Source organism: Rhineura floridana, chromosome 15, assembly GCF_030035675.1.
Source record: "Rhineura floridana isolate rRhiFlo1 chromosome 15, rRhiFlo1.hap2, whole genome shotgun sequence".
NCBI lineage: Eukaryota > Metazoa > Chordata > Lepidosauria > Squamata > Rhineuridae > Rhineura > Rhineura floridana.
In genome coordinates, this window is record NC_084494.1 from 30,559,634 (window position 1) to 30,582,738 (window position 23,105).

At 44.5% G+C, this 23,105-nt stretch overlaps 1 protein-coding gene across 4 annotated transcripts; it reads right to left on the reverse strand.

Annotated features, from left to right (window-relative positions):
* Positions 1-2,160: 2,160 nt before the first annotated feature.
* On the reverse strand, positions 2,161-23,105 carry LOC133370312 (guanylate-binding protein 1-like). 4 transcript variants are annotated; one of them, XM_061596456.1, is made up of 12 exons: positions 22,794-23,105; positions 22,088-22,265; positions 19,482-19,690; positions 18,862-18,989; positions 16,848-16,957; positions 15,049-15,251; positions 12,853-13,095; positions 11,547-11,827; positions 9,966-10,178; positions 8,443-8,545; positions 6,886-7,079; positions 2,161-4,865 (listed from the first exon to the last, which is right to left on the reverse strand). In XM_061596456.1, exons 3-12 carry the CDS (start codon positions 19,669-19,671, stop codon positions 4,650-4,652), a joined length of 1,881 nt encoding a protein of 626 aa, XP_061452440.1. In that variant the 5' UTR covers positions 19,672-19,690; positions 22,088-22,265; positions 22,794-23,105; the 3' UTR covers positions 2,161-4,649. The 4 variants fall into 4 exon arrangements, with proteins under 4 accessions (XP_061452440.1, XP_061452439.1, XP_061452438.1 ...); XM_061596455.1 differs by having other exon boundaries at positions 19,482-19,693; XM_061596454.1 differs by lacking the exon at positions 22,088-22,265 and having other exon boundaries at positions 22,794-23,104.

Genomic DNA, 23,105 nt, shown 5'->3' on the forward strand with positions numbered 1-23,105 from the left:
ACTCAGAGATTTTAAAAATATTATGGAGTTAGAAATGCTTTTAAATAAATAAATCTCTGCAACTTCATCACATCTCAGCAGATTTTTGAGACATCTCGGCAGCTTCTCCAGATCATCTCTAGAACATCACTGCATTGACTATGGCTGGTAGGTACTGGAAATGTCCTTAAACTCTGATAATGCCCCCTGCTTGCCTGGACTGAGGATTGAGATGGGTTTGCAAGTGGGTGTGGAAACAATGCTACTGTACAAAATTAAAATTTACATTACCGTAATACCTCAGCTAATGAATCCTCCAGGAAAAACTCCTTTTAAGGAAAGTTTTTTTTAAAGGTGAAACTGACGAGCCTGTATTTTTGCTTTGCTGTGGATAAACTTTCAAGCCTGTGTCTTTGCCTGAAGGTGAAACTGACCAGTGTGTGTCGGCTTTGCTATTGTTGTGCACCACCCCAATCTCTGAGCCCTGCAAGACTTCCAGGAGTTCCTGCACTTACCCAGGGTTTAGTTTCATTGGAAAGAAGGTCAATAGAGACTATGGTGTCTTATAGGATATATGTTTTTTATTTACACATATTCCAACCTGAGCTTAAGATGGAGGGATTCGTAGCATTAACAGTCCATCAGATCTTGCTTCCCATTGTCCATAACTTTGGGAGTACAGAGAGCAAGCAAGTGTGTCTCCAGTTCCCAGCTTCTCCCCAACTAGACTAAAAACACACAAGCCTCTCCTTGGCTCCAGGATGCGGGGAGGAGGGCCCCTGTCCTGAAAAGAGTTCTAGTAGCCACAGGATCTCTCCTGGCCCCATCCCTTTGTATGTACAGATTGACCACTCAATAAGCCATTAACTCACAGGCTAACTTGGCTAAACTATTAGCTTATGCAAAGAAAACCAGTTTTCTTTCTTTGCAGATCCCAAGTCAGAGGCTAGCAAGGGGATTCATAGAAATAATTCGTATCACACACACCCAAATCCCATAACTCTAACAATAAACCGATAAGCCTGTGCCTTTGCTTTGCTAGGGTGAAATTGACAAGCCTGTGTGTTTGCTTTGCATTGAAGAGATCTCTTGCTTTTTCCCAGGGCTGGGGAGGGATGGATCCAATACGATTTGGAGGGGAAGGGGCCAGGTAGGCACCCTTTCAAGCCCCTGTTGAAGTTGTCCCCATCATCCATGAGTGGGCATAGGAACCTCTCCCTATTATTTCCATGTGATCCCTACCTCTGACACAAAAGTTTCTGTAGAGAAGTAATGTCCAGGAACGCATCTACTTGTTAACTGAGGTATTACTGCAATTGCTCTGCCCACTTTTTCCTTTGGCCCCATTCACCACTGGCATGTGGCGCTTGTTAGTTAGGTTGCCCAGAAGGGAATGCAGACTTTGGGCTGAAAAAGGTTCCTCACCCCTGGAGTGTAGGATTGCTGTGCCTGTGGCATGCTATCTACTTTGTAGGTTGCCAGACTGGGACAAATTTAACTGTTCTTGAGGGCCTTTGCTCTTTGAGGGACATTAAGTCCCTTACACTGCTAGCATATTATGGGAGGGGGGAGCAGGGCGATGTCTGGGAGATGAGAGTGTTCCCACTGTTGCAGGGATTGAAGCAGGCTGGTGGTGGTCTAAGAACAGCTATGTGCTGGGGGGGCTGTGCCAGTGTTTCTAATAGTTACACAGGGAGTAAATAAAGCTCGTTGTGTGCAGGTGTTGGGGCGTACGGCTGTACAAAAAGCACATTTAGATGTATAACATTTGACAGATTTTTTCAAGTCTACCACTCCCCCCAGTATTAACAAAATGAACATTTAAAATCATAATGAACCTTTGCAAAATTGTGAAATGCAGAATTATACTTTATTTAGCTAAGAATTTGTTCATGTAAAAGACAAGTAGACAGTACATCTTCAAAACAAATATATATTTCAAAATCAGTGATTAAAGCCCCCTCAGACTTCATTATTAAATTTGTGAGCTTGATGCTCTAAGAACCCACCCACCCAACTTATCAGGTCAGTTACTCTGGTAAACATTACTCTGCTAATACTGTAATCTGGCACTAAGGGTGCATCCACTCAGCTTTCATAGTGATGACTTGCAGAGCTTGGAAAAGTTACTTTTTTGAACTACAACTCCCATCAGCCCCAGCCAGCATGGTGCTGGCTGGGGCTGATGGGAGATGTAGTTCAAAAAAGTAACTTTTCCAAGCTCTGCGTGTCATGAGGCACTAGTTGTGCTCTGCTGACAGATATCGCTGTTCCTTGTTTGCTCACTAGTCTTTTCTTCTTCCAGCAGCGGTACGTGCAGGTTCTACATTGGCAACAGAAATGCACATATCTAACAGGTTTCCTAGAGGGGTTACCCTTAACAAAGATGGTGCCATCTTAAGAATGATCATTCGAGGAAGTTTGCCCACAACGTGCATCTTCAATGCCATCTTGGAAGACCTTCTTGCCTCTCATTCAGGCAAGTAGGGTTTCTTCTGAAAAGCTTTTTTGCTTGGTTAATTTATTGCAAATTAAGAAAAAAGCATCAGCTCACATTAATACAAATAAACCATCAATCCTGACATACTTTTAATATAAACAGTGCATGTGTCCAAATATACATCTAAATGAAATAGACGATTGCTGTTATGTGCCTTCAAGTCAACTACGACTTATGGCGACCCTATGAATCAGCGACTTCCAAGAGCATCTGTTATAAACCACCCTGTTCAGATCTTGTAAGTTCAGGTCTGTGGCTTCCTTTATGGAATCAATCCATCTCTTGTTTGGTCTTCCTCTTTTTCTCCTCCCTTGTTTTTCCCAGCATTATTATCTTTTCTAGTGAATCCTATCTGCTCATGATGTGTCCAAAGTGTGATAACCTCAGTTTCATCATTTTAGCTTCTAGCGACCGTTCTGGTTTAATTTGTTTGTAACTGATGATTATAGATATACAGATATATTAGATATATTAGGTTGTGGTTTAAAAAAGGTAAAATCAGACAGGCACTCCTAAGCCATACTAAATATCTGCTGTCTTGCTTGGTTTCTTGGTAGAGCTTCTAGACTTCTCCCTCCCCAAGACGTATCAAGGAAAAGGTACTACACAGTACAGCAGCTTATGTGCTATGATCAAACTGTGTCTGAGCCATGCATGCAGGTCCTGGTTCCCAAATCCACCATCTGGATTAGCAGCAATCTGCATGGGAACTGATCCATGTTTTGTAGGTGCCAGGAGTGCCATTACGCTTCGCCCAGGAGCAGCCTAAGTTTCTTTCAAGTTTGTAAGAGCTTCCGCATCTGCTCTGCCCGAGAAACTATATTAAGAGAGTGTTACTGTGCTGAAAAGTATACTTTTTTTTAAGAGAGCAGAATTTCCTGAGCTCAGATTATAATGCTACAACACCATAATGCAGCAATGAGCACCACTGCCCTCAGGACCCTAATTCTGGCTGCAAATAACACTGCTTGAGAAAACGTTGTGAAGAAAAACACTATAGATCAGTGGTAACCAGTGTGTTGGCCTCCAGCTGTTGTAGCACCTCCACTGTCAGAGGCAGTATGCCCCTGAAAAATCAATTATTGGGGCCCATGAGGAACATGCTGCTGTGGTCATGTTCTGCTTGTGGTTGCTACTGCTGGAACTAGATGCTGGACTTGATGGGCCTTTAGTCCGATCCAACAGGGCTCATCTTGAACTCCAGCTCTTATCAGCCCCAGCCGGTATGGCCAGTGGTCAGGTGTGATTGGAGTAGTCCAACAATACCTGGAGGGCACCACATTGACTAACCCCACTGTACAGGAAAAAAAGCAAGTGTGTTGAAAGATACTGGCTAAAGGAGATGTACTTTGAGCTATGGTGTGTGGAATATACAAGGTTGCTACATCTGAGAAACAACAGCCTGGTCATGTAGGCTGCAACAGCCAAGCAACAGAAGCCTCTCTTTCTGGTCTTCATTCTTTCTCTTTTCTTCTTTATTTCACTCTGTTGCTTTTACTTTCTGTCTACCTAAGGTTGAGCCTGTGACCGCTTATACTTTTCGGGTGAAGCCTGTAATAGTGGTAGATGAGATATCTCACCTCTGATTTGGCTTTATTACAGGGATGACCAGTGTGGTGCCCTCTAGATGATGCTGGACTATGACTCCCATCATCTCTGATCACTGACCATGCTCGCTGAGGCTCATGGGAGTTGGTCCAACAACAATTGGAGGATATCATGTTGGCTATTCTTGCTTTATTGTATCAAGCAAATACACCCAAGTAGTCCAAGACCAGCTTCACATATTACATTTTTAGGTATGCACATAACATTAATTTCCACATGAATGCAATGAACACATTTGCAAAGCTGTGTGTCATAGAGATACATTCCTCAAGGAGCTGCAATTGGATGCAGCTCCCAGATGAGTGTGCAGTTCCAGATATAGGTGTGCTTCTGTGTAATGTGTGAAATGACTGTATAGCATCAGGTAACAAATTCCAAAAGCACAATATTGTTCTCTTATACAGACTGTTCTCCAGTGCACAGGACCTGTTTGTTTTGGTAAGTTGCTCGACTCAAGTTTCCTGCCTCAAAACATGTGTTGTTGAACACACAAACATGCATTGTGATCACTGCCAGGACAGGAAAAAGGGAGGGTGCCAAATGAGACCCTTTTCCCGCTTGGTTACCAGCGCCTGATGATGTTAGAAAGTATTGACCCAGCGACTTTGCTGACTGCACTAGGCAATACAAACGTGGCAGCATCTACCAGGCCACCTAACACAGTGGCCATCCAAGATGGCTTCTTGATGTTTTGGCTCTGATTTCTCAGCTGGTTAATCTCCCCATTCAATCGATTGGCTTCCTTCTGGAATCCCTCCTTCATCATAGCCTCTTGCTCCTGCAAGAAGAGAGGGCATCAGAGTTATTAGATCAAAAGCAGAGGTGTGAGATTTAGCTTTCAATGTGCTTAAGAATATCTCTAACAAAATTAGAAGACAAAAGCCCTCTTCGAGCGATCAGAGGAAGGCATGAGGGCTCAAGCTGCCTGACTCCCAACTTCATCAAGCTTTATAAACCACTTCACAGCCACTGAAGCTATTGAAGTGATGTACAATAAGAACATTGGATAAAATACCAGATAACTAACTCTAAAAACAAATACAAAAGATTCTAAAAATAATAATGTTTAAAATTTCTTCAATAAATATTCCATAAGCGAGTGGATTACACTCCAAAGAAAACCTTCTTAAACAAAATCATCATCAGTAGCTGCCTAAACATCAAGACACTAGGTACGTGTCTATTTTCAGCTAGTAACTGATTCCAGAGAGCTGCAGCTGCAACACTAAAAGCCTGGTTTCTAGTAAACTAGCAATGTCATATCTGAACAGTGCAGTTGCCTGCCAGTAATATATGGGGCAAGGTTGTCTCTTGGGTGTGCATAGTCCCTGCCCCTCCCCGGTACCTTCTCTCTCAATTGTTCTGAAGGGGGATTCGAATACGTTCAGCTGAGCATAGTTAGAATCTTTTGTTAGGCTGGAAGCCCCGATTGCTCAATGTAGAGTTCGGAGAGGAGTGGGAGGTGCCCGAACTCCTGAAAAGGGAACCCACCAGGAAGCACAAGGGGATTCCCCACTCAAGAAGGCACAGTTAACTCTGAGCAGCTGATTTTGGGAGCACAGGCCTCCTTACTATGGCACGTTTCTGACACACTGGCTCTCCAGTGGCAGGAAAGTCCTCCCTCATCACCATACCACTATAAGTTATTCACATTCATAACCAAACCCAGTTCAAAGGACGTCCCCCACTGCTTCCACTTCAAATCCCTGAAAGCTTCCTCAGTTTAATTCGATTTTAATCTAGACTTTTGTATGTTTTTAATTATATGCGTGCTTTTATCTGGAAGCTGCCGTGAGTTCCAGTTTAGGAAAAAGGGCGGGGTAAAAATAATGATAAATAAATAAAGCTCGGGAGTCAGCAATCCCACTGCCCTAGACCAACTGGTAGGGCTACTTACCAAGTTCAGTTATTGGACTCCCAACAGTTCTGATTGACTGCTGGCTCAGGGGGTGGAGCATGGAAACTTAATGTCACTGTCTGATAGGCCAGGGCATGACTATTATTTTTCCTGCCCCAAAAAACTCTGCTCTACACTGTTGAGAGTGACCCAGCTGATTCACAGTTTACCTCAGAGATATGCCTGACCAGGAAAATGTTTGATTAGTTTAGTTAGGGACCCTGGAATTGTGAGGAGGAGGACTAATGCCTCCCCAGTTTCCTTGAGCATGGCTTGGTCATCACAGTGCCACTACAGCAGGGCTCCTGATGTTGTTGGGACTACAGCTCCCACTGTCCTTGACCACTGGCCGTGCCTGCTGGGGCTGATGGGAGCTGGAGGCCAGAAACATCTGCAGGGCCACAGATTCCCCATCCCTGCACTGGAGAACATGCACCTTCATAATTAAGCTGATGAAGGAAAGACAAAGAGAGAGAAAGTTCCCTGCTATTTGCACATCAAATCCCTGACAGCTAAGAAGTTAGCAATCCCCCTGAGCCAGAGCCAAATGAAAGCCCTGCTTGTTGAGTGGGGCCAATTTCTGACCTCCAAGGATTGTGGGTGAAGAATGGAAATGTAATACAATTGTTTGCCTCTTGACACTCAAAGAGGCAAAGCAAAGCATTATTTTTCTTCCAGCCCAAAAAGCTTCCTTCCCAGCTGATCAGGCTGACACAGAGTTTGCCTCAGAGGCATGCCTGAAGAAGAAAAGATTTGCTAATTAAATTAAGTAAGGGTCCTGGGATTGTGAAGAGGAGGGCTGAGTGTGCCTTGATCCATTTGTAAGCAGGCATGACTCCCAAAGCTATCTCCCGCAAATCTGCAAATTGAGACAAGCCCCATATGCGCCTGTGACACTAACCTTGAGTTTACTATCCATCATCTTCTGCTGCTCTTCCAGTAGACCTTCCCTTTCTTTCTCCATCTTCTCCTTCAGCTGCTGAAGATTCATCTCATAGCTCCGATTCTGATCCTCCAGCTTCTGTTCCAGCTCAGCCTGCTTCTGCTTCTGGATCTCTCGGTCTCGCTCTGCTGCTTCATGCTTTGCCTTTGCCTCTGTCCCGGGCAGAGAAAAAGGAATGAATATCTGCAGGTGTTCTGCAAGGTCATTAACATACTGTTGAAAGATTAGTGATTGCTGTGGAGTCTGGGGTTTGGAGGATAAACCCCAGAGGATAAAGGGAGGCACAGTTAGTGCTTACAGTTTGTTAATAGCCTGTGGCCGCACATGCCTGTCACTTCTGTCATTAGAGCAAGTGAAAGTAAATAGCTCAGAACAGCTAGGAAACAGTAAAGTACTAGTATAAGGAAATAGTCTAGAACTGAATTTTGCAGGAGCGATTCAAGTGGATACCAAGAAATTTAGGTATGCACATTTAAAGAGCTAGTGTGGTGTGGTGGTTAGAATGCTGACCTAGGACTAGGGTTCAAATCCACACTTAGCCATGAAGCTCATTGGATAACCTTGGGCCAGTCACTGCCTCTCAGCCTAACCTACCTCAGAGGGTTGTTGTGGGGATTAAAGGAGGAGGGGAGAGAATCATGTATACCACCTTGAGCTCCTTGGAGAAAAGATGGGCTATAAATGCAATAAATAAATAAAGTAGATTAACGTGCTCTGTGGCCCTACTTTTTGCAGTTAGGTGGGGAAATGGATTGGAAAGTGTAGGACGTATGAATGACTAATGGGGAAATGTATAAGCATCCCGTAAGCAAATCCGGATAAATGCAGGATGAATGCTCCTTGTATATCTGCCCTGTAAACAAATCAGAATGAATGCTCAATAAAGAGCAGATATAATCTAGCTTCCGTGTAAGCTTTCTGGAAGCACATGAGGACAAATGCTTTATAAATAGGTTGTCTGCAGGAGCCTTAGAAAATAGTTGGAGATTCCTTCAGAACATGATACCTGTTTATGGAGATGGTTACTCCGCTGACTGGGGAGGTGGCTAGGTGTGTGCGTGAGAGGGAACAATAGGAGCGGGGGGGGGATACGGTAACAAAGACAGGGAAGAGAGCTGACATGATGACTGAAAAGCACTTTCAGAAGTGTAGGAAGTTCCCCCCGCAAGACAGAATGAGAAGATGCACACACGCGCACACGCACACACTCTTCACTTTTCCAAGAGATCTAGTAAAAGTTGGATCCAGTAGAATTAATGTGAGCCTTGAAAAGCACATAAGAGTTGAAAGAGGAAGTGGGACAGAGTGTCACTCTTCTAACTTCCTCTTTCTATATACATGTCAAGGGAGAAAAAGGTAACCACCCTCACCACCGTATGACCAAGGGGGCAGTGAATGGGAGAAGCTCAAAGGTTTCACGGGTGCCAAGGGAAGGCCTCCAGGGTGCCACTGTGCCCATGGGTGCCACACACTGGTGGCCACTGCCATATGCATACTACGTAGCTAGGCTCTCACCTGCCATTTCCTTCTCTTTCTCTGAGAGGGCTTTGTCACTTAGAAGTATGGCTCTGCTGACATTCTCCTTCTCCTTAAGGAACTGCTGTAAGACTGCCTCTGCCTGGGATAGAAGCGTAGCAACGGTCAACAGAGTTAATGAAGACAGGCTGGCTATAAACAGATTTGGCACCTGCAGACTGGCCAAAATACTCTCCCTATGCTAAAGAGAGTGGAGCGCTGTTTGGCAATTGACTGTCTAAACAGTCCATTGGATATGACATCTAGGAGGAAGAGAAAATACAGACATAATATATTGTGGCTTTGTCCAAAACTGCCTATTCCTCTTTAAGGTCAAGCTCTGGAAAAAATATTCTGAAAACACAGACTGTGCATGCTTCTAGTTGGCTGTCCATCCACCCCATCCTGCAATTCCCCCACCTCAATCCTGGAGCAATTTCTCCAGGTTTCCCATGTTTAATTAATAATGTGAGAAAGGACAATATAATGTGTGAATGTTCATGCAGTGATTTTAAAACTAAAGAGGCAGACAGACTGCCTGAAGCATGGAGAGTGAAAAGGTGGATGGCCCAGCAGTCAGTTCCCCAGTATGCATGTCTGTCATTTCAGCTAAAAGCAGCTGAAGATTGCACCTCCTTTTCCTATTTTTATTCATCCCTTTAATTGTGGTCCTCTGAAAGGCTAAACAGACATGACAAGGGAATTTCGTGACTTAAGAGTTGCTGGGGGCCGCGGACTGTATCAGAACAGCAATGATAGAAGAGAAGGTGTTTTATTCATTCCCATCCAGCTGTTTTCCAGATCTAAATAGCCCCCTAAAACTCCTATCATGCATGTATCCCCCAGCGCCACTGTTCCAATCTCATTTGCAATCCCTAGCAACTGATTTTAAGTAAAATTCAAAGCATCATGGACTTCCTGTATCACATCTGCCTAGCCTTAAATGTGAGGCAGGTCTCTCTGAAGAGGCTTGGGTACTTTGCAGAGTTAGGCAGAACAACCCCTACTATCTCTCTCCAAGCCTACTTTTTACATGGGTCTTCTTCACTGGTAGAAAAAAAAGTGGAAGGCATACAATGAAATGCAAAAAAAGGAGGGGTGTAAACCCAGAATGCCAAAGGAGGGAGTTTTCAAAATGTTTATTGTATATCTTCTATGAAGAAATGGCTTGTAGTATAAAATGCCCATTATACTACAAGCCATTTCTTCTTCACTGGGCCAGGAATCTGCGCTTGTCTGAGCTGCATTCCTTTCAACTTGCTAATGGGTTGATCAATGATATTATTTGGACCAGAGTGAGACAATCCTGATTTTTTCATGAATTCAGCATTTCTAAAATAGTGCATTATGTAGCAAAAGAGCAATTTCAGTACCTAATCACCAACTCTGGTGCTCAAATATTGACTTTTCTGCTTGGGTTCTGCTCCCCAGAATAGTTACCTAGCAGCTCATTTTGAACTTCACTCATCTGCATGATCATGTTCCTTTAAGATTTAAATTCATTAGCCTTAGCCCTTCCCTACCATTATTCCTTTTTTAGGTTTTTGGTGGTATCTCTCTTCCATTTTCTTCAGGTCACCCACAAATTGCTTGTGTCCACCAGGCTGGGAGTAAATTCCATTCTTAATGTTGTCCTCCAGCTCCCCAGACACTGACATCAGGGCAGCCCAACAGAGTTTTGAAGATTCCTGCTCATTCTTTTGGCAGTACTCCTCCTTCTTCTGGTCCAGAGTTTTCTGGCAGGACAAACACACAAAATAAAGCTGAAACACAGCTGAGTTTGTTCCTAGTCTGGGAGAACAGATCATGTGTGCTGAGGATTTTTTTAAAAATTAAAATATTTTAAATATTTCTTGACCACCCATCAAAAGATTCCTGGGAGGTGTACAAAAGTGAGAATAATATATATATATACACACACATAATTGTGATTAACAAAACAGAGGTTTTTACTGTTCTACCAAAATGTTTCCAGTTCCGCCTTCATCAGCTGCCAAATGCTGTTACCAAGGTGGCATACCAAGGTGGCAGTTATAGAGCTGTGAGGATGGACTGCTCAGAGGGGCTTCATTTGCAGAAGCTAAGTGATATTTGTACTGTCCTCCAGGTTAAGGCCATGTGGTGCCAATGTGTCCAGAGAATATATCCAAAAGTGCTCCCTCTCAATCAGTGCTGCTGGATCTGTTGGCATCTCTATAGCTGTAACAGAAAAGTCCAACAGGTTGTGGCCCTCAGTGTTGAAATGTTTTGCAACTGGTTGCTCCACTTTTTTTTGTCAAGATTGCTGATTTGTGGTTTCTGAAGCATGTGCGTAGGTCAATTGTACTTTCCTACTTATCTAGTATGACATCCTGGTCTTTTGCATTCAATGGCACAAATTATATTGCAGGATCTGCAGGTGATATTCTGTTTGATGTAATATGTTCTGCCTGTCCTAGTGCTTTTGAAAGTAGCTGTGTCCCTGAGGTACGCACAGGTGATACAGCTGTTGGAGTGACAAAGATGAGACCCAGGATTGCTGAAAGGTGGCTTGAACAGAGCTCTCACTAATAGTCTGCATAAATTAGGAGGCTGGCAAAATGCTACAACAGGAGGCTTGTTGATTGCTCTAGCAAGATGTTTGTTCAGAGTTTGCTAGCAATAGGTAGCTCTCCCTGATTGCTCAGTGATAGTTAGGAGATGCTGGATGGAAATCTACCACAAATGGAATCCATTGTTCTTTGACACCTTATTAAGATGGAGGTTTTCTCTGGTGACAGCATTTGTATGTTAGCTGCTGATGAAGGCGGAAGCCAAAACATTTTGGAAGAACAATAAAAACCTCTTGTTTTGTTAATCACAATTACATGCACATATTTTTGGGTGATTAACGGAATCCTTATAGGGATCCAGAGCAAGCTTGGGTGAAGTTGTTTCAAGGCAAGTCTTTTCAGTTGGAACTATTCAAGTGAAACCCAAGTTGCTCCCTGACTGTCCATGCCTGTGTTCCCTGACTGTCCATGCCAATGTACTCCCCAACTGTCCATACCTTTGTGCTTGCTTTGCTACTAGACCACCAGATTCAATGTTGGCTGTTAATGTTGGCATATCAAGGAGCAACGTACCATGAGTTCAGCCTGAAATTTTCGTTCATCATCCTTGAAGGCACGAGCCATGAACACCTGCAAGGCCTCCTTCTCACAGTCAGCATGAACCCCCAGCAGCTCCTGTATTGTTTCTGTAGGCAGCTTCACCTTTTGCTCCATCAGCTCCACATAGCGGGCAGTAGCATCATCTAAAGCAGCCTGGTTCTCAACCTTAGCCAGACTTAGCACTGCATTCTCCATGCAAGGCACTTCCCCACTGTGGATGGTGTCCACATAGGTCTTTGCTAGGCTTGCCAGCACTACAAGGAGAAAAGCAATAGAAACGGTTGTGGGAATGCTTAGGTAGGGGTGTGTTGAGCTGCCTGTGCTCATAACAGGCAACTAAAATTGCAAAATCAAGTGTCTAGGTCAGGGCTGAGGAACAGAATCTGGCTGGCAGGCCAGATCCTGACACACACACCCATCTGACAATGATGTCAGGTGACCCAAAGTAGAAACAAATATTTTTTGCAGGCATAGCTTGAGCCTTGCCCGCCTAGGAACATTTTCATCAGTGGCCTGAATTTAGGCCACTTTGGCTTTGATGCAAGTGCCATCCCAGTCAGATCTGCTGTAGCACCAAGCAACAGATAATGGCTTACAGCAAGCCTGTTTTGGAAAGGGATTGGCTACGCTATAGAGGTCCCAGCTGGGAACTCTGTAGTGCAGATGATGCTACCGTGGCTTACTATCAGTGCTGATTGATCAGCACTAGTAACAAGTCTTGCTTACTAAGGAACAATTGGGAACACACTTTAAGGCTCCCAATTATTCTTCAGCAGCCATGTCTCTGCCCCACACCAGATGTCATATATGATGTTAAGTGTGGGGCGGGTGGGCATCGTTTGGGGGAAACAGCTTTGTGGGCTAAACTGGGACCTGTGCCCAGCCAAATCTGGTTTGAGGGCCAGAGCTTCTCCCCTGGTCCAGACGTTCACAAGGAAAAGTAGTATCAGGCACAGTAGGTCTTGAGTCCTGGCATACACAGGCACTGATTCTGCTTCATCTAGTGGGGCTTATGATTCACAAGTGGGAACTCGTGACCTCACCTAAGATGGGAACCATGGCATTTATTTGGAGAAAGGAGAAAGATCTGGAGAAAATATTTTAATTAACTACATTCACATAATTAACTAAATAAAATAAATAAATTGGGAGTAAAGGCAAGGATGTATTAAAAGTGGGTCTCCTGTCGCTATTTCAGATCAGAGGTAGATTTTGTGTCTGAGCACAGTAGTCCTTGTGCTGCTGCGACAGCCGGTCTGAGAAGGACTACAGGACTCACAGTGGCCAGTGACAATGTGCCCGCCTGGGATGGTCTTTTCCTTGGATGTCCAGTAAATGTAACGGCAGAACTGGGTGGCTTGTTCCACAAAGTCGGGCTCCAACTCGCTCTCCTTCATTGACTCCAGATGAGGCAGGTTCTTCCTATTAGTGGGCCGGTCAAAGATGAAGCATTTGCGGGTGGGGAAGAAGAATCGGATGCATTTGCGAGGCAGGTTGAACAGCTGAATCTCATAGGAATCACCTGGAGGGAATAAGATAAGAGATGGGTAGCCCACAGATTAATCTGGAACAGCAATGCAAGTGCCAAGATGCCAGTGGGTTAGAACACTAGGAAGAAGAGAAGGGATTCAATCAAAGGGCTATTTCACATTTCAGTAGAGAAGGCATCCATACCTACTATGTAACTGCTAATTAATTTCACTACAGTAGGGCCCCGCTTTGCGGCGCTCCGCTTTGCAGCATTCCACCGATACAGCGGTTGTCAATTGCAGAAGGGCCCCGCTCCCACAGTGCTTGTTCCGGCTTTATGGTGTTTTTTGGGCATCAGGCACCATTTTAGACAATGTTAGTCAATGCGTTCCGCTTTACAGCGGATTTTGCTTTATGGCAGCGGTCCGGGACAGAACCCGCTGTATGAGCGGGGCCCTACTGTACATGATTATGCTTACTAAGTATGTAGACACCTCCCTCTTCCCTTTTTACTCCTCCTTTCTATATTTATATTTAACTGTAGATCATAAGTCTATGGGCGGGGGGGGTCATTTTTAATATTTATTCTAGTAATTTTAGATGTATTATAAAGTGTGTGGGTGGGAATGTTTTAAATATACTAAAAACAACAAAGAGTCTTGTGCACTTTAAAGACTAACAAGTGTATTGTGGCATAAGCTTTCTTCATCATATGCTTGGAATGTTATCCTAAATTGGCAGATAGACAGATATAGGCATGAAGCAGGGGGTATCCAACCTGGTACCCTCCATATGTTGTGGCACTACAGCTCCCATCATCCCTGAGCATTGGCCATGCTGGCTGGCGTTGATTGGAGCTAGTGTCCAACAACATCTGGAGGGCACCAGGTTGGCTGTCCCTGGTGTAGAAAGAGAAAATAACATGAGGAGAGAGATTAAAGGGAAATGAAATGCAAAAAATATATGCGGTGATAACTGCATTGAAGAAATGTATGTAAAATAATTACAGTCACCTTTCACAAGCAGTGTCTATGATAACACAAACATCCAGTCATTAGTATGGGCTTGTCTACACTGTAGTATGTGTTTGCAGCTGTCTGCATTGCCCTTTAATCTGCATAGTCCACAAGATGTTGCCCTCCAACGCCATCTCAATGGTTTTCCCCTGTAAATTCGGGTTTACCTGATAGGGGGAATAATGTGATAAACTGGGGAAAATCAGGCTCCAAACCACTTCACTTGTGGTTGCAGACTATTTGTTTCAGTGTTTTTGGGTGGGTAGATCCATCATCACTTTCTGTTGCTCCCCCTTCCATGCCCACTACCTCCCCCATGTTTTCATTTCTTTTCCGGCAGTGCTCGTAACTATTTCTAGTGTGCTTCTGAAAGAAGCCTATTTCTTTTGATCCCTCAGATTTGCACAAAATCAGAAAACTGCACAAGCAAACCACATTAACCATTTCTACACCAGATATATTGCACTGCAAACTGAAGTGTGCTGAGAATGTACAATTGCTTTCAGTGCTTTTCCCACCCCTCTAACTATTTTTGGTGGAACTATGTTTTTTTCTTTTCATCCCTCAGATTTGCACAAAACCAGAAAACTGCACAAGGAAATCACATTAAACATTTCTATACCAGATGTACCACACTATGGTCCTAACTATTTTGCATGCTGCTCCTAAATGGAGGAACGTAGCCTTATATATATATTTATATTCTTTTGATCCTTCAGATTTGCACAAAGTTAGAAAACTGCACAAGGAAATTTACAAATGCTTGACTATGTGTTTTTGTGCACTTCCTGGGTGGGAATATTTTTTTTTTAAAAAGGTGCCTGAGCAGCTATCTATCTGCATGGTCACGAAGTCTGCTTCCTCCCCCAGTTGGGATAGCAACTGAAAGCCAGTTTATGCCTCTCCAGTCTGGGCAGATTTAGCCCAGCGGCTGCTACTTGCTGACCACAAGGTTATTCTGATCTCCACAGTACATCTGTCATTAGTACCTTTCTGCAGTCTCAAGGCATTTTCCAGATACTCATCCTCCGTGATGGAGTGCCCATTCATCTCCAGCTGCAATGTGAAATCCCTCAAGGCCCAGACAAAAGTTGGGAAGAAGCGAACAAACTCAGCAGAGTCTTCCAATCTGCCAGTATTGTCCCCATGTGAAGATTTTGCTTTGATGCTCTCAGTGAGCTCTGTCACATAGCTGTTGGCCAAGTTTAGGAATCAAAGAGACCAGCTGCCATTACAGGAGGAGAAATACCACTCCTCAAAAATATATCCACCTCTTACCTATGCAAAACACAATAGGTAATTAGATGCAGATGAGGAAGGTCCTATACTGTTAAACAACTGCTAATTTTGAAAGGACGCTTCATTAGTCTACCACCTTTTCTACAGCATGTGCAGACTCAGTCCTCACGCAATTGCCTTTGCCTACATTCACACTATACATTTATTCCACTATTATTCCACTTTAAACAGTCATGGCTTGCTCCAAAGAATCCTGGGAAGTGTAGTTTGTTAACATTGCTGAACGTCGTTAGGAGACCCCTCTTGCCCTCACAGACCTGCAATTCCCAGAGTTTCCTGGGAAGAGAGACGGGCTGTTAAACCACTCTGGGAACTGGAGCTCTGTGAGAGGAATAGGGGTCCCCTAACAATTCTCAGCACCCTTCTTGAACTACACTTCCCAGGATTCTTTGGGGGAAGCCATGGCGGCTTAAAGTGGAATAAATGTATGGTATGAATGTGGCCTTTGTGGTGACAAAGCCATTGCAGTGTGGCCCTTCAGTGCCTCTTCCCCCGTTCCGAGAATGGTTAGTCCTGAAATTACTGCCAACGGAAAGCTGAGAAAATCTGTTGACACTACGTGGTAGCGCTGGTGGTTTTCACTTGGAGGGAAGTTTTACATACGTGGTTCCTCACGTGAAAACAAGGTAGTAACATTACCAGGTAAGGACTTGAATCTTCTTAGATTTAAATACATGAAGCAGCAGTGCAGCCTGAGCTGTGTCTAGTGCAGTGGTTCTCAAACTTTTTTGGTTCGCGGCGCACCATAAAACATATACAAATTTTCTGGTGCTCTTTGTGTACAAAATTAAAAATATAATTAATATATTTTAAACTATGCATAAAAATAACTTAAAGTTTACAAATGGGTTTCTTCTCATTTTTAAAATATAGTTTCATAATATTCACAGCACACCTAGTCACCTCTTGCGGCGCACCAGTGTGCTGCGGTGCACCGTTTGAGAATCACTGGTCCAGTGGGCTGCTCACTTATTTATGGCTCACCTCTTGCTGCCCCCTAGTGAAGGAGTGGGGAACCGCAGGCCCAGGACTGAAGCCCCCCCCCAAGCTCAGCCTGTGTATTTGGCCCTTGAGACTGTCCCCAGGCCTTGCCCCCTCCGCAGCCTTGTTTTATGCGCTCCTCAAATGTTTTTGCATGGCTGGAACATGTTCTTGAAAAGTGATAATATCTCTTGCTTGGATGGATGGAGAGATGAGGCTATGTGGAAACATCTGGCCTTCACGTGCCTGGAACATACCCTATACTGCAAAGGTTAGAGTCACATGTGTTGCTCTGCCCACTTTCACCTCTGGCCCCACCCATCACTGGTATGTGGCCCCTAGAAGGTGACCCGTGGATAAATGTAGCCTTTGGGCTGGGAAAGGTTCCCCACCCCTCTAGAGTAGGCCTGAGCAATTCCTAAGGACAGAGCCTATATAGGCCTTCCTCAACCTTCTCTCAGCAAACTAAAATAAAATCTGCACCACAGTTAGTGCTTCGGAAGGATACTGAAGCTGATCCATAGCCTGCTGGTCAATGGCACCGAAACTGTTGTAGACCAGAGTACTGCTGAGGAGCACAGCCAAAGCAAAGATCCAGGTATCGTTTTGAGTATCACCCTAAGAAAAGAGGAACAAAAAATGATTGTGGTTAGGTTCTGCTTCTCCTTTCCCAATGAAGCACTGACAGAAGTACTGTTCTTGCTGTATGACATATATCTGATTTTTTAAAATCATGCTTCATCAATGAAGATCTCAGGACAGTTTACACATCTGTCCAGTCAAAACAGCAAAATACACAATAAAACATTAAAATAAAAACTAAAAATCAAGATTTAAGTCCTGCTATTATACAATCCAAACCAGTAAACAAAACTGCAGCAGGCATCCTAACAGAAAACCAAATGGCATCACTCTGGTTTAAAGGCTTGATTAAAGTGATGTGTTAGCAAACCATGCCTGAAACTCAGTAAGTTCAGGTAAAACAGGAAAGTGTAATTTGTTACAAATCCTGAATAATTTACTTTAGTCCATTAAGGGAGAAACCCTGGTATCAAAATATTATATGCTTACTTCAGAAATGGGGCACAATTCAGAGAACTATTTTTTCCCCAGAGAGATCTTGTTTTAGTCAAGGAGTTAAAATTATGTACAAATGATGTGCTTATGCAATAAGAAACAGCATCTCTAAAGTTTTTAAGTTAATACAACCCAGGCCCAGATAATTATTTACTTAAAAGCAACACATTCTGTTTGAGGAAGGAAGGAATTCTTGCTAGGTTCCAATTAAGACCCTGTGTAGTAGTTTACAAAGACACCATACAGTAGGGCCCCGATCTGTGGTGCTCCACTTTGCAGCATTCCACCGATACAGTGGTTGTCAATTGCAGAAAGGCCCCGCTCCTACGGCGCTTGTTCCACTTTTACGGCGTTTTTTGGGCATCGGGCACCATTTTAGACAATGTTAATCAATGCGTTCTGCTTTACGGCGGATTTTGCTTTACGGCGGCGGTCCAGAACAGAACCTGCCATATGAGCAGGGCCCTACTGTATAACCAACTTTTCTGCCTCTGTGTTTTAGATCTTCCACATCACCTGTTCAATTGTTTGCTTGCTGACACAAGGTATTTCTCTTATATCTTGCTCCTCTCTGATGCGAGTTCAAAACAGTATGTAAACATTGATTCATTCAGAAGTTACACATTGCTTTTATTTGGCCCTGGGGAGACTGGTGCAGCAGGTTTAAGTATTGCTGCTAATGGAGCTGCATTAGAATCTCACACCTTTTAGAGCGCTGGGCTGCCCCTGAAGTCCCTGCCTTCGAGCCCTGTTCCTGGGCCTTTAGCAGCAGCCACTCAAATCAAAATCAAGCTTGGAATGCTTTGCCCACCACTTTGAAAAGCTTGTCGTAATAAATGTCTGCACCTCAAGCTGATGGTGTTGGCATATGAGGAGAGCAAGTAAAAAGGTAGCAACTCTGAAGCACAGATGTACATGACAGCTAAGAAATCCCATTGGTGGAGGGACGTTTGCTCATGCAGCCTTCAGCCTGTACTTTGTTCTTCTGCTAACTATGAAATAGCTGTCAGTAGAAGATTCTGATAATAGACCAGCCTCCGGCATTCGCATCAAACGGTTGGAAATTCCAAAGAGTGCATAAGTTGTGCTGAGCCACCGAAGTCTTTACAGCCAGTATCTTCAGCCATATTTGGTGCCTTTCTGCAGTTTGCAAAGAGGTTAGCTATTTTCATCAGCCTGTTTATAGAGTCTCTCACTAAGTTCTCACTGTTTATACATTCAAAGGCTCAGAGGCTGTAACATTTATCTCTGAGAATGTAAATATTTTCTGGTTCTCTAGAAAAATATCTGCCGGTGATCCTAGACAGTCAGTGACTGAGTATGGTGGCAGATATGCCTGGCTTTGACACAAAGAGTCCCATGTCCAATACTTATAATTGCTACATGACAGGCAGAAACACAACAGGTGCATCATCCCACCCGACCACACAAAAGTTTAAAATCACCTTTTCCACATCACCTAATCCTTCAGTATCCAGAAGCACAAGGGTATGACCAGGCCTGTCAGGGTAGGGAACACACCACATCCAGATTCCCTTGGTCTTGGACTGCACTGTAGAACCCAGTGGAAAACCTAAATGTGAAGATAATCACATTGTATAAGTCTGAAGATGGATAAACTAGAAATATGCAAGCTAGTATGATTAGGAAGCAGTCATCACCTTTTTTTCTCAGAAGGTTCCTATGTCTCAATCAGATTGTAACAGGCAAACATTCAAAGGGTGTAGTTTTTTCCACTGGGGAAATGTGGTGTTGGGGAAAGCTGCACTGGCTGGATTTCTGTTTAGGAATATAGAAACCTGCCTTATACTGAATCAGATGATGGTCCCATCTAGCTCAGCACTGTCTATGGCCCCATCTGTACTATTCATTTAAAGCAGTGTCATACCACTTTAAGCAATCATGACTTCCCCCAAAGAATCCTGGGAATTATAGTTAAGGGTACAGAGAGTTGTTAGGAGACCCCTATTCTCACACAGCTATAATTATCAGAGTGGTTTGACAATCAATCCCTCTTCCCAGAAAACTCCCCCTCTCCTGATTTTGCCTTAATTTTCTCTCTCACCTGAGTTTTTGCCAGCTAATTTGTTCATGAGGTAGGATTTGCCCGTTCGGTAGAGTCCCACAACGGCAACCACCACCACCGGCTGGCGAATTTTGGAGAGCACCTGAAGGGCCTCTTCACAGACAACGAGTTTCCTGTGCCTGTTCTCGATCAAGCAGATGGGAGCCGGCATGTGGATTTCGGATGCCATTGCTCACAGCCTGAAAGAACTGCTTTGTGGGAAAAGGGGTGGGGGAGAGAGAGAGAGAGAAATGGAAATAGCAGTCAAGAGGAAATACCTTTCATAGCTACACATATTCCCAACCAGAGCTCTCTGGGTATTCTGCAAATGCAGAAACTCCCGTTATTGAAAAATATGAGCACAGGGGTCCACCAGCTATGAGGATCTGAAATATGCTATTTATTTATTCATTTATTCTTAGAAGATTTATCAGTCATTTGATGAAGGAGTCTCCAAGCAGTATGCAAATAAATTGTAAATAAAACACAACTAAAACATTTAGAGAATTTGATTCAGTGTTCTGTATTTCATGATTTTATGAAGTTTATGATTTTATTGTACATTGCCATGATATTATTGGGCTTTTTTAATTTGTCTGTTTAGAAATACTTTTATAAATAAATAAATAAAAATTGACAAACCTATTAAAGTAAATATAAATAAAATTAACATTAAAAGCAAGATAAAAGTGATAAAGCTCTTAAAAGCAATTATAGGTAAGTACATGATGTGTCTGGGTAGGCTTGCAAAACCAGAAGAGTTTTTCAGCAGGCATCTAAAACAATACAGTGAGGGTACTTGCCTAATTCCAAAGCACAGTTGTTGCCAAGCAAATGCTGAACAGACATTATGTGGCACTTATAAAAGTACTATTTCTGCATTTCAGTAATTTGCAAGTAATTTGTAATGATAGTCAGCAGATGCCTTTTTGGATCCAGGAACCCAAATCATTTATGATTCTTATAAAAAAACTTAATGGAATCTATCCTTTTGGGCACTGATTTTCAAACTTCCTACTTTTAGCAAACCTCTTCCATGTTGATTGGTGTGCCACCAAATTGCACCATCCTGGCCACAGAACCTCACCCTCCTGCAAAGGATTCTGGGCCACATTCTAGGGCGCACTCACATTTCAAGCAAAGTGCCAGTTAGGCCTGCAAGATTCCACCAGTGCCCTAACACCGACCCGAGTGCTGTTGCTTAGATTAAAGGATGGCCCCCAGACATTTTGGAACCTGAGGCATAAAAGTCAAATGACAGACATCCTCCTTCACAATAAACAAACATAAACCCCCCACAATGATAAATTAAATTACTGACAATATGCTGACTTTTATTGTGGCGGGGGATCTGAGCCCCCCCCCCCGACACTGCTGGACTACAAATCCCATCCTCCATATTGACCATGCTAGCTAGGGCTGATGGGAGTTTGAGTCCAACTACATCTGGAAGGTCACACATCCCCCATCCCTGCCCCAATGGAACATAAAATCTGCCCATGGCAGCTGCCTGACAATAGGTCACGTGCCCTCCTGTAACCAGGTCTACATTCATTTAACTGGCATAGTATCCTCCTTCTTAACCCTGCCTTCACTCCTCTCCCTTTCCTCCATTTTTTGTGTCAAATTTTAGACTGTAAAGTCCTCAGGTCAGGGATCTAGTGTAGAAACATACTCACTGTTCTGCCAGTTCCAGTGCGTCTCCACCTCTTTTCTGAAAACGGGGGCACATGATGCTAGTCAAGCCCCGCTCTTTTTTACTGTAAAACCTGGTGGGATCGGCTTGAGTGTTGTTCTTTAAAAGTCACCTTCGCAGAGATTTTGCAACTGATTGGCAGATCAATCTGTTCCCTCTCCAGGTGTGGCCAATGGAAATGCTTTGCTGTAGGCAACTAGTGTGTTCACAGCCCTATTCTCCGGTACTCTATACAGCACCATGAATGTTGATGGTGCTGCCTAAATACATTGTTTATTATTATTTAAGCGGTCTTGGTATTTTGTTGAAATAAAAGGTGGTATACAAATAATTTTATTGTGATGATTGTTTCCCTACCTAGAGAAACCGGGGGGGGGGGGAGTCAATTAAGTCCTGCTCAGAGGAGACCTGATGAAACTCATGAACCTAAGGTAGTTGTCAAGTAACTTCAATGTGTCTACTCTGAGTAGCACTAGCGTTGAATACCACCCCATGTCTTGAGCAGTTTGTCTGCCATGAGCAAACATATTCCTAAAGACCTTCTAGTTGTTGTTATGTGCCTTCAAGTTGATCACGAGTTCTGGCGACCCTATGAATCAGTGACCTCCAACAGCATCTGTGGTGAACCACCCTGTTCAGATCTTGAAAGTTCAGCTCTGTGGCTTCCTTTCTGGAACCAATCCATCTCTTGTTTGGCCTTCCTCTTTTTCTACTCCCTTGTTTTTCCAGACCTTTCCCAAACTTGGGTCCCCAGATGCTGTTGGACTACAGCTTCCATCGGCCTCGGACAGCATAGCCAATGATCAGGAATTATGGGAATTGCAGTCCAGCAACATCTGGGGACCCAAGGTTGGGAAAGGCTTTCTAGGGAGTCCCATATTTCAATGAACACCGTTTTAAAACTACTGACTTGTGCTCAAACTGGCTTCAGTTTCCGGATCTAGAACCCTCGCGGGAGGCAGGCACCAGTCTCAAAGCACAGCGTGGCAGTTCCCAGCCCGTATCTCCGGGGTCCAAAGCAATCCGTTCCCGCCCGTCTCACAACCGCAAGCCACCCAAGGGTTGGGTAAGCCCCAGGCGAAGTCCTACTAGAGAGATCAAGCCAGCCAGGCGTGAGCACGGGAAGCCCCGGGGCAAAGGAACGGGCCAGTTACGCAAAGCCCTCCTTCCAACCCGGCCCCCGCTTTCCTTTCCTCGCCGCTTCCTCCAGTTTGGCGCGAAACCAGCCGCGGAGGCGCTCACGAAGACATCCCCCCCGCCCCGCAGACCACCCCAAGGGCCGCAACACACAGCCCCATCCACCCGACCCACACTGGCGGAGGGCGGGAGAGATTCAGTTCAGCCCTGGATCCTTTGCTGCCCGGGCATGACGCTGCTCTGCTTTAGGGCGGGCTGGCAGCCCGAGCCTGCTTACGCCTGCTCAGCAGTCAGCCCCCCCTCCAGACTTCCAGGGCGCGTCCTCCCGAGTGAGGGGCGCGCAGGACCCCGCCTGAATCCCTCCAGGCAGCTGAAGAGCTTCCGCGCTCCGCCTTTACTGCTGTACAGAACGGGGACCAAAGCGTCTCTTTTCCAAATTCCAACCCAGCCCGCACTTTCGGATCAAGCGCCCTCCTTACCTTCCCCGCAGCAGAAACTGGCGTGGGCAGCGGCTCTCTCAAGGGTCTCCCTCTAACGGCGCCGCTCTCCCGTTATTCGCCCGACTGGTTTGCTCGGTGGGCCTTTTGTTTCAGGATCAGAAACTGAAAGCAAAAGTTGCCTCTGCGCGGAACAGCGGATGCCTGCCTCCGTCGGCCGCTCCGTTCCGGGAAGAGCCGGGAGTTCACCGAAGACCAGAGATGGCGCAACCTGGGAAGTTTCCCAGGCTGACTCTCCCAGGGGCTCGGACAGGGGCTCTGCGCAACCAGTTCCTGCCTTCTGGTTGAGCTTGG

Coding starts and splice junctions, on each gene's coding strand:
- LOC133370312 (XM_061596456.1), bottom strand. CDS start 19,671: ATGGCATCCGAAATCCACATGCCGGCTCCCATCTGCTTGATCGAGAAC. Junction 15,252..16,847: donor CAGGCTATGGATCAGCTTCA/GTATCCTTCCGA, acceptor CTTGGCCAACAG/CTATGTGACAGAGCTCACTG. Junction 10,179..11,546: donor AATTTCAGGCTGAACTCATG/GTACGTTGCTCC, acceptor TTGTCCTGCCAG/AAAACTCTGGACCAGAAGAA.